We start from the raw sequence: 10,219 nt of genomic DNA, 5'->3' as shown, positions 1-10,219 counted from the left end.
CCATTACGTCTGGCGTGGTGGTAGTGTGATGGTCTGGGGCTGTTTTGCTGCTTCAGGACCTGGAAGACTTGCTGTGATAAATGGAACCATGAATTCTGCTGTTTACCAAAAAATCCTGAAGGAGAATGTCCGGCCATCTGTTCGTGACCTCAAGCTGAAGCGAACTTGGGTTCTGCAGCAGGACAATGATCCAAAACACACCAGCAAGTCCACCTCTGAATGGCTGAAGAAAAACAAAATGAAGACTTTGGAGTGGCCTAGTCAAAGTCCTGACCTGAATCCTATTGAGATGCTGTGGCATGACCTTAAAAAGGCGGTTCATGCTCGAAAACCCTCCAATGTGGCTGAATTACAACAAGTCTGCATAGATGAGTGGACCAAAATTCCTCCACAGCGCTGTAACAGACTCATTGCAAGTTATCGCAAACGCTTGATTGCAGTTGTTGCTGCTAAGGGTGGCCCAACCAGTTATTAGGTTTAGGGGGCAAACACTTTTTCACACAGGGCCATGTAGTTTTGGATTTTGTTTTCCCTTAATAATGAAAACCTTCATTTACAAACTGCATGTTGTGTTTACTTGTGTTATCTTTTACTAATATTTAAATTTGTTTGATGATCTGAAACATTAAAGTGTGACAAACATGCAAAAAAAATAAGAAATCAGGAAGGGGGCCAACACTTTTTCACACCACTGTATATGCAAGGAGGAGGAAAACAACAGTAACATACAGTAGTTGTATTTCAGGCCATTGGCCTGCAGGACTCAGAAAAGGCAGTTCAGTTCACAGTTGGGAACTCACTTAAATGTTTTCATCCTCTGATTTGTGGACAAAGTGTCAAGACCTGCTGATTAAGTTCTCCTTGGCATTGCAGGACCTCAGTGATCAAGGCTAAAGAGTAAAAGATGGCTCTCGAGAGCTCTTTCAGAGAGAAACATAAATAATACAGGGTAGATAGATGTGGGTTTTTTTACAGCATATTTGTATCTCAGGCACCTAGCAGCATCACACAAAAAGTGCTGTGTGCAGAAGAAAAAAACAAGTGTTTTGGTTCATTCACACTAATTAGCAGTCCAGACATGTGTTTTTGTAAGGAGGATTTGAAGCGCGTCCGATCTCTGTGCCATAGCTTGTTTTCCCAACACAAACTACCCCCCAAACTCCTATCAATTCACATCACAACTTGTTAGATTTTGTCATTTCAAAGAGAAAGTTGTGAAAACGATTAATTAAAATATTTAATCAACATATCCTGAGCATATGACAGTAACATCAGTGAATGTCGTATTAGTCATGCAAAAAAAAAAAAAAAATAATAAAAAAATATATATATTTTTTACACCGTTACAAACCAACTGAGAGTGTTATAACCAACTTCACTTCATCAAGCATAAACGCCATCATACAAAAAAGTGCTAGAAAGTTTGGGTCAAAAACAGCTGTGCTGCATAATATTTTGAGGAAAATGTGATACTATTTTGGGATTCTTTGATGAATACAAAGTTCAAAACAACAGCATTTATTTAAAATTAAAATATTTTGTAGCATTGTAAATGTCTTTACTGTTGCCTTTGATTTATTTAATTTATTTATTTTCATGCTTGCTAAATAAAAGTTATTTTTTCCCCAAAAAAGGGCTGACTTTTAAATAATAACAGCTTTTATTTGAAATGAAAAACTTTTGTAACATAAACATCTTTACTGCCACTTTTGATTGATTTAATGCATCCATGCTGCATAAAAGTGTTATTTTGAATGATAGTGCTAAATAAAAGTATATTTTGGGGGGATAAAAGACTTACTTTTGAATAATAACAGCTTCTATTTGAAATGAAAATCTTTTGCAACATTATAAACATCTTTACTGCTACTTTTGATTGATTTAATGCATCCATGCTGCATAAAAGTATTATTAAAAAAAAAAATCATACTGACCCCAAACTTTTGAATAATAGTGCCAGAATGAAATCCGAACTCTCTGCCCTACCCCTCAAACTCCAGACCTACCAATACATGTTGCAACTTGTTAGATTTTGCCATTCCAAAGGGAAATTCACAAAACAGCATATTAAATTGTTTACTCAACATCCTGAGTGCATAATATGACAGTCACATCTGCGAATGTCATATTACTCACAAGCAGTACATTTTCACCGTTACGAGACTGTGAAGAGCGGCACAGACTTACAGTCTTATAACCCACTTCACGTCATCAAGCATAACCGCCATTGTCAAAAGTGACAGAATGTTTGGGTCAGGGGGACCCGCGTGAGTGTGTGCCTGGGTTGGCATGTGTGTGCGAGGGTAACAGTTTGGTGCCCTCACTGTCCCCCTGTCTTTGTGCTGTGCGGGTCCGCTGGTCGTACAGAGAGTTCTGTGCCGCCGTACATTATTCCTCCGTCAGTCAAGCAGAACAATGCAGCCCTCCAGTACCAGACCTGAAGACCTTGCCACGTGTTTGTATGTGTATGCGCACGCACACATCTGCACTGTGCAATTGTGAGTGTGTGGATGTCTTTGTGAATGTCATGCCCCTTTTTCCCAGTACTACCTGCAGTGGTGCTGCAGGTGGACCTGATCAGGCATGGGGTAATGGGAAGGACTATCTTTTATTCCTGCAAAGACTTTTTAACAATACCCTTTTTTTGGCAGCCACCATTTAGACAGGAAACATTAAAAAGGGATAGTTCACCTAAATTCCTTTTTTATGCCCTCATGTCATTCTGTACTCTTATATGGCGTTTTTTTTCCCTTGTGGGAAAAGTGTTCTTAGGCTGTAAGGCTCCAAGAATGACAAAAACCACCAAAAAAATAGTGACACTGAAGTTGCGCTACTATTTAAACATCTTTTTCAAAGTTTTTGAAAGAAGTCTCTTATAATAACCAAGGCTGCATTTATTTGATAAATTTATAAAGATAAATCTGCTAAAACACTAGGTGGAGGATGGTGGTGTTTCTAATTTAGTTGGGGATCTTATTCCAAAGAGCATTTTATTAGACAAAAAAAAATGTGTGTAGTACAAGTTGCGCTAGCAATATTTTTGATTAATTTCCCCCCGGAAGCGAAAGTAAATTTTAAATGAGTGTGTATGTTAACAGCGAATTTGCAAGGCAAGGTTTAGGTGTACACTGGCATATAGATTAACCTAATGCTTACAGACATCTAGTAAAAACCACAAATCTCCAGCTTTTATGCTCTCGTCCCTCAAAATCCTATCCATATTGAAGGAGTTGTTTTTCCACTTACAGCTGATTCATGAGAAGGTTTCATCTTCAGCTCCAGATGACCCCTGCACACCTCTCTGTGTCCACACACCACCCAGTAAGACAAAGAGCTTGTTGTAAAGCTCCTGAGTTTGTGATGTTGTTCTGTTTGTGAGCGCAGGGCTGAATGACCTTCAGGGGAGCCTGTGGAGAACATCAAACGCTGCAGCTCTCCTGAACTGTCTTAACCTGTACTGTAGGCCTGAACGTGGAGAGAGGACACACCTCACAGCCACTCAATCCCCACCATCATAGAGCTGCTCTTGGCTATATTTTTTCTTCTTTTCTCTGTGCATTCCTCATTCTGTCTAGCATTCTGTCTGTCTGTCTGTCTGTCTATCTATCTATCTATATATATATCTATCCATATATCCATCTAGCCACATACTCATCGGCATACACTCATACACACTCTTACAGACACGATCATTTAGTTTTTCTTACTCTCATTCTTGCTTCTTGGTCAATATCTCTCCCACATATCTTCTTACACATTAGATCTTGACATTCCAGAATCTGAATTGCAGTTTCAATAAAGCTGCCTTCTGCAGAAACTTCAATCGATTATTGATTTTTCTTGTTGTTTGTATTTATGTGTGCTGCAGTTAAAGCTTCTGACTAGAATGAGAAGTTGTAATTAAATATCGTACTGGATTTTTGTACTTCACATGGCCACATTTCAGCTTGTTTTGAATTGCTATTCCAAGAACCTCCTACTAAAAGGTCTTGTTTATTGGATTTGCAAACTTGCAAATATGAACAGGCTATCAGTCTGTGTTAATAGTGAGGATTTTTCAAAATAGCTGATTCATTCAGGAACAAAATTCGTTTTTAATTCGAGTCATTGAATCATTCATTATTAACGCTTGCTTCTCTGCATGCTCTCAAAAGGCACATTAAAAAGACTAGTGTAAACAAATTTGTAATCTAGTTGTCGTATCTGCGTTCACATGTCGTGTCCGACAAACCATTCCTATTATTATTATTGACATTCTTCTCTCAACAAGCTTTACAAAATACACCTGAAACGCTCAGTCCCCAGTTGCCTTATATTATATAAATCCTATTGATGTGGACAAAATTTACAGTAGGTGCACTGTGTTTAACTGATGGTCAGATGCTGGTCATCATATGCCAAGTGTAAACAGGAAGTTCATCAAACAAAACTCGGGGCAGATTGGTGCATAGTCAATCAGTTAGATTGTTGAATAATGCTAGTCGGTTTTTTATGTTTAGCATGTATGAGGAGATCAATAACTGGACTTTTCATCTGAAACTGAGACTCGTGGGCACATGTCTGTACAACCCTGTCTTTCGTTAAGAGAGCAAGACAGAGAGAGTAAGAGGGAATTCTGGTTTGGCATCTTCTTTGGGCTTGTTGTTTTTGAACAACACACTTTGAGGCTGACCATTCTTGCGTTCCCATGCCAACATCCCATCCCATAATGAAACAATATCATGCAGGGCAACTCCTGTGAATCCAGTGTTTTTCTTATGCAAACACTCCAGGTTTAGCCTCTGTCCCTTGATCCGCAGGTTTACCCTCTGCATGTCAGTTGTGGAGTGACAAAAAGCCTTCAATGACAATAATTAGCTCATTCCATTAAAGCAAATTAGCCTAATTTACAAAAACATTGACTGCCGTTGTTGCTTCACAGAAACATCCATCTCTCTTTTTTTATCATGAGTGTGTTTTTTTATCTTTCCTGCTGGCAGATGTTTTTGTTGATGCTTAGTAAGGAAGGAGAAAAAAATTAAATTAACAATTTTCCCATCAACAACAGGCTGCAATTAGTGTATTCAGACCATTCGTGGCGGTTGCCAAATAGCAAAATCACTCTGATTCTTGATTTAAATCTTCTAGACATTTTCAGGAGAACTGACAGAGTAAAATGTTATTATTCTCCCAGTACAATGCACTTTGTTTTTCCGTTTTGAGCAGAGCTTGTTAAAGTAGGCAGCATGCTTTCGTGTGTCAGTGATTTGGTGCTCATTCTGAAAACTGCATATTGGCCTCTTCCCCTCCCATTTGCAATTATTCACCAGACGAAACTCTGGAGCGTTGGGCAAGCCGTGCTGCAATTGGTGAAATGGATTCTACGCTTTATTAGCCTGTTGTTTTGGTGCATCTTCTGGCAGGAAGCCGTGTGGTAAATTGGATAGATGGCTTGATAAAAAGCTTGTCGTGCAAGATATTTCATGGCAGATTTTTATTTATATTTTTTAACATTTTCGCCCAGTGACTTGGTCCCACGGTGATTTATGAAATCAATTTGTCTTGTTATCAGTGGGATTGTGGAAGAGAGATAAAATCAGTAGGAAGTGATTTTAGTTCCATCTTTCTTTCTTTTCAATCCTGAGGGAAGAAAGAGATGAGAGAAGCGGCACTCAAATCTATTTGGCACGCTTTGACCCTCTAGTACTGGAAGTCTGCAAAGACTGAACACTGTCAGAACAATATGCAGTTGAAGTGTCACTAATGCATAGATGAGACTGGGGCTAGTTGTCACAGGGGTTATTTATTTATTAATTTTTTTAATAAAAAAAAAAAGTGTGCTATAGTGGTTTTGGTTTAAAATGCATTAGTCAAAACCATGTTGGGTCACATATGTTTTAAATGATGTTTATAACTTTATATGAAATTTGAAATGCAATATTAGCAGGACAAAGCAATCGTCAATCTGACAAATGAATAAATGTAAATGTAATGGCAGGTTACATCGTTACAACATACCCCACTATTGTCAATGTGTGTTCGTGTGATTTTTTCCCCCCTAAGCAATAAAAGTGCAAATGATCAGTGAACATTTATAGAAAAAAAAAGCTGTCATTTATGTGTCTTTACAGAAATTGATTTTCAAAAATGAATTTAAATGAATAGTTCATCAAAAAAAAAAATATTTGCTTAAAATTTACTCAACCTCAGGCCATCCAAGATGTAGAAATTTAGCATCACATCACTTGCTCACCAATCGATCCTCTGCAGTGAATGGGTGCCGTCACAATGAAACAGCTGATAAAAACATCACAATAATCCACAAATAACAAACACACAGCTTTTCAGTTTTCACAAGACGTTAATTTATGGACTGGAGTTGTGTGGATTATTGTGATGTTTTCATCAGCAGTTTTGACTGTCATTCTGACGGCACCCATTCACTCCAGAGGATCCATTGTGATGTGCAAGTGATGTAATGCTAAATTTCTCCAAATCTGCTCCAATGAAGATACATCTACATCTTGGCTTGCCTGAGGGTGAGAACATTTCCACCAAATTTCACCACATTTTCGGGTGAACTATTACTTCAACCTGAGAAATATGTACTATTTGTGAAAACTAGTCCCTGACTCCCATATACTAAGAGCAGAAGTGGTCTACTAAAGTTCTACGACTGAACTTCTGGTAAATGTGAAATAGAGCTCTAATTTTTAAACTGTGATTAATCTAGACATGGCACATGGCTCTCTCTCTCACTTGCTCGCTCGCTCACTTTAAGTAGAGCTGAAGCTGTGGAACTTTCCCTCAGGTGTAACTGAACGGACCATCTGCTATTGTTGACCAGCACCCTTTCCAAGCAACCATAGCGGGAGAAAGCATATGACTCACTCATTCTGTTTGCTATCTTCACTTGTTTTAAGAGAAACTGAATTTTTCACACTTCTTCTGTCAGAAGAGTCTGTTATTAAGAGAATCCTTTTTTGTATATACGGTACTATAAACATTATCGATAAATTATATCTTTTGTTCAGTACATTGCTTATGCTATTGAATTTAGCCATAGCCCATCATTTATTACATATATAATTGATTTCATTTATTTGTCTATTGGTCTGTATGTGGCTGAATGAAGTATTGAATCAATAACGCCTTGTCCACCTTAAATGTAATAACTACATTACATTCATACTGTCTATAACGATGATGTTTTATTTAATAAGCAGTCTAGCATAGTAGGGGAGATAGACAATGACAAATGTGTGGGCAAGAGCAATGAAACATGTTGGCCAAAAATAAGATCGCTTTGAACAGTTTTTGCGTCTGGCAGCAATGAGAGTTCCATTGTTTTTATTTAATTTTTTAAAAATAACTTACTTTTTCTTACCCTCTAATCTCTCTTTCTCTCTTTTCTTGCAGTGAAGTTCGAAACCTGTCAACAAATAGAAGAGGTTTCTTTCGAAAGCAGTGACCCAAAGTTCAGCGTTCGGCCGGATGGCTCTCTTTATGCAGAGCAACATGTGACGAATCTAACTGAACCCATCCAGTTCATGGTGACGGCCAGAGACAGCGCGGGCAAGTATATCTGGGAGACCACTGTTAAACTGGCCCTCGCTGGACACCTGCTATCACCTCCTGTTAACCAGGCAAGGACAAATTATGTGTAGTTTATGTCAAATATCATTCCAAAAATATCTATTTGTGAACAGATTTGTGTTGAGCTCATTTTTTAGAAGCCACATATGTTATCTTTATATTTTATATATTTAATTATAGTATTGATAAATATTTTTTTAATATATTTGTTATTAATTTATTATTTATAAAAAATGCAGTTTGTAACTATTTTACTGAATTTCATTGTTTTTACTGAATTTTTGATCAAATAATGCTGAGCATAAGATTCAACTTCTTTCAAAACCCTTACAAAATCTTAAGACCCCAAACTTTTGAATGGTAGCATGTATACAGTGTTTTTTTTTTGTTTTGTTTTTGAAGTTTTTGAAGGTTTTTTTCTGAGAGTATTGTGAAAAGCCGTGAATGAGTCTAGCAGCTCGGTAATGGAGTGCATGAAATAATGTACAATAATTGATTGAGTTCATGGTTTTAGGGGGGTCGTGGGGGGAGATGATGTGCCGTCTCAGTATAATTATTTGCCCATATAGCACAAGCAAGAACGAGATTCAATAACACAGCAAGATGTTATTACATTTAAGCAATCATCAGAATTTGAAAAGTAGTTATAGCTTTTAAATTGATTACATTTCGGTTCTCCCTGTCGTGCATGTATGCACAGGCAGCACTGTCACGTGTGGAGCGCTTTTAGAGGGTTTGCACAAGCCCTTGGCAACATACCAAAAGTCATGATCTGATTATGAAAGTGAATGCTCAAATGTAATTTTTATACAAAAGATGAAAGGAGTAATATTTCATCCAAGTTGTCCCCCCACCACTTCACACACACACACACACTTCTGCCACAATGTGTCCTGCTTGGCAAGTATCATTAAACTTTTAATACATGTGGCTGTCATGCTCATGTCCTGTGCTCTGGTGTAGTGCAGATGAGGTGTACAGGCTTTATATAGATGTCTTTCCCACTGGCATCGGACTGTTTCTGCATCCAAAGTGACCTAGAAATGCCAAGCAGAGAGGCAGGAATGCAGGTCCTCTAGGGATCCTGGAGTCTGGTCTGGCGAGCCCTATCCCCGTGTCCCTAACCCCACACATGTCCTCTCCTTCTGCACGACCATTTAGAGAAATGTCTCCTTGCCAGTTACGGCAGGTTACTGAAGGACAAACGCACATGTGTGCACACACACGAAGCAAGAAGATACATGGGTGTTCTGGGAAATGTGACTCTTTGCAACTCTCTGACCTAGCTGAGACCATAAATAATTCATGAAAAAATTATCAAAATAAAAATGAAGTAGTTTAGCTCTCAGAGTATTTAAGCATTAAGACGTGTTTCATCTATTTATGTGCCAGAATTTCAGCTGTCTTGTCTTGAATTCCTGACAGATGTGATTTTCATGAACTAATTATCCTCAAGTAACTCAATGAAGTACCAAAAAGCAGGGTGTAAGGACAATTTGACAAAGTAAGGGGACATATTATGAACCTTAACAGTTTGGCTTGTGTCCAGTCTACTGTCTACTACAGTTTAATATTTTTTTTCTGCATCATGGCCAAGCAGAATAAAAAAAGTGATTATTTCTATATTATAATTTTTAACCATTAATATAATTATTAATTTAGTTAATTATTTCCAATAATAATAATAATGATTATTATTATTAATTTTATTTTATATACTGTATGTATATATTTGTATTATTTATATACACATTTTATACATCTATATAATAATAATATTTATAATAACTGTTAGCATTATGTTGTTGTTGTTTTACATGATGCCTTGATAATTATATTATTTTAACTTGGTAATACATAAATACCATGGTATTTGAATATAATAATCATGGCATGTAATAAAAGTACCATGGTTTTACCATCATAGTACCGTTTTAGTAAGGGGTTCCATGCATCAAATGACTTGTGCTGACAGGAAGTTTGACCTCACGTAAGACAATAGAGATTTATTTCTTACTTTTCTGTACATTTATTTAATCTATTTTGGCCTCTTGACTTGAAAGACGGATATACAGGTGCATCTCAATAAATTAGAATGTCATGGAAAACCGCTCATCTCACGGAAGGTCACTGCATTCACTGGAATGGTTTATTTGCAAAACAGCTAGCAGTGTGTGTGAGAACATGCTTCTGTTTATATTTGACGTGATGATATCAGTCCAGGAGACGCAGGAATGTATACTCAGATTCCTGTTTAGCATACTGATCTTCCAGGCACTTTTCTAAACTGTTGCACATCCATGATGCACACGCGTAGAACAATTAAAGCATAGAAAATATGGTAAATATAAACAAATGTATTCCTATAAGACCATTAAGACCAGGGGAAGTCGTGGCCTAATGGTTAGCGAGTTGGACTCGTAACCCAAGGCTGCGGGTTCGAGTCTCGTACCGGCAGGGCTTGTAGGTGGGGGGAGTGAATGTACAGTGCTCTCTCCCACCTTCAGTACCACGGCTGAGGTGCCCTTGAGCAAGGCACCGAACCCCCAACTGCTCCCCGGGCGCTGCAGCATAAAAATGGCTGCCCACTGCTCCGGGTGTGTTTTCACAATGTGTGTGTGTTCACTGCTGTGTGTGTGCACTT

General features: G+C 37.9%; 1 protein-coding gene across 3 annotated transcripts in view; it reads left to right on the top strand.

Annotated features, from left to right (window-relative positions):
• Positions 1–10,219, top strand: part of cdh4 (cadherin 4, type 1, R-cadherin (retinal)) — a 263,794-nt gene that overhangs the window by 182,226 nt on the left and 71,349 nt on the right. For all 3 annotated transcript variants that reach the window (XM_016443676.1, XM_016443673.1, XM_016443674.1), the window contains exon 4: positions 7,399–7,625. In XM_016443676.1, the coding sequence (XP_016299162.1) occupies positions 7,399–7,625 (227 nt within the window). The remainder of the gene's footprint in view (positions 1–7,398; positions 7,626–10,219) is intronic.

This window comes from Sinocyclocheilus anshuiensis, unplaced genomic scaffold (assembly GCF_001515605.1).
Source record: "Sinocyclocheilus anshuiensis isolate Anshui unplaced genomic scaffold, SAMN03320099.WGS_v1.1 scaffold51, whole genome shotgun sequence".
NCBI lineage: Eukaryota > Metazoa > Chordata > Actinopteri > Cypriniformes > Cyprinidae > Sinocyclocheilus > Sinocyclocheilus anshuiensis.
The sequence above is the reverse complement of the archived record's forward strand: the minus strand, read 5'-3'. Positions and strand labels throughout refer to the sequence as shown.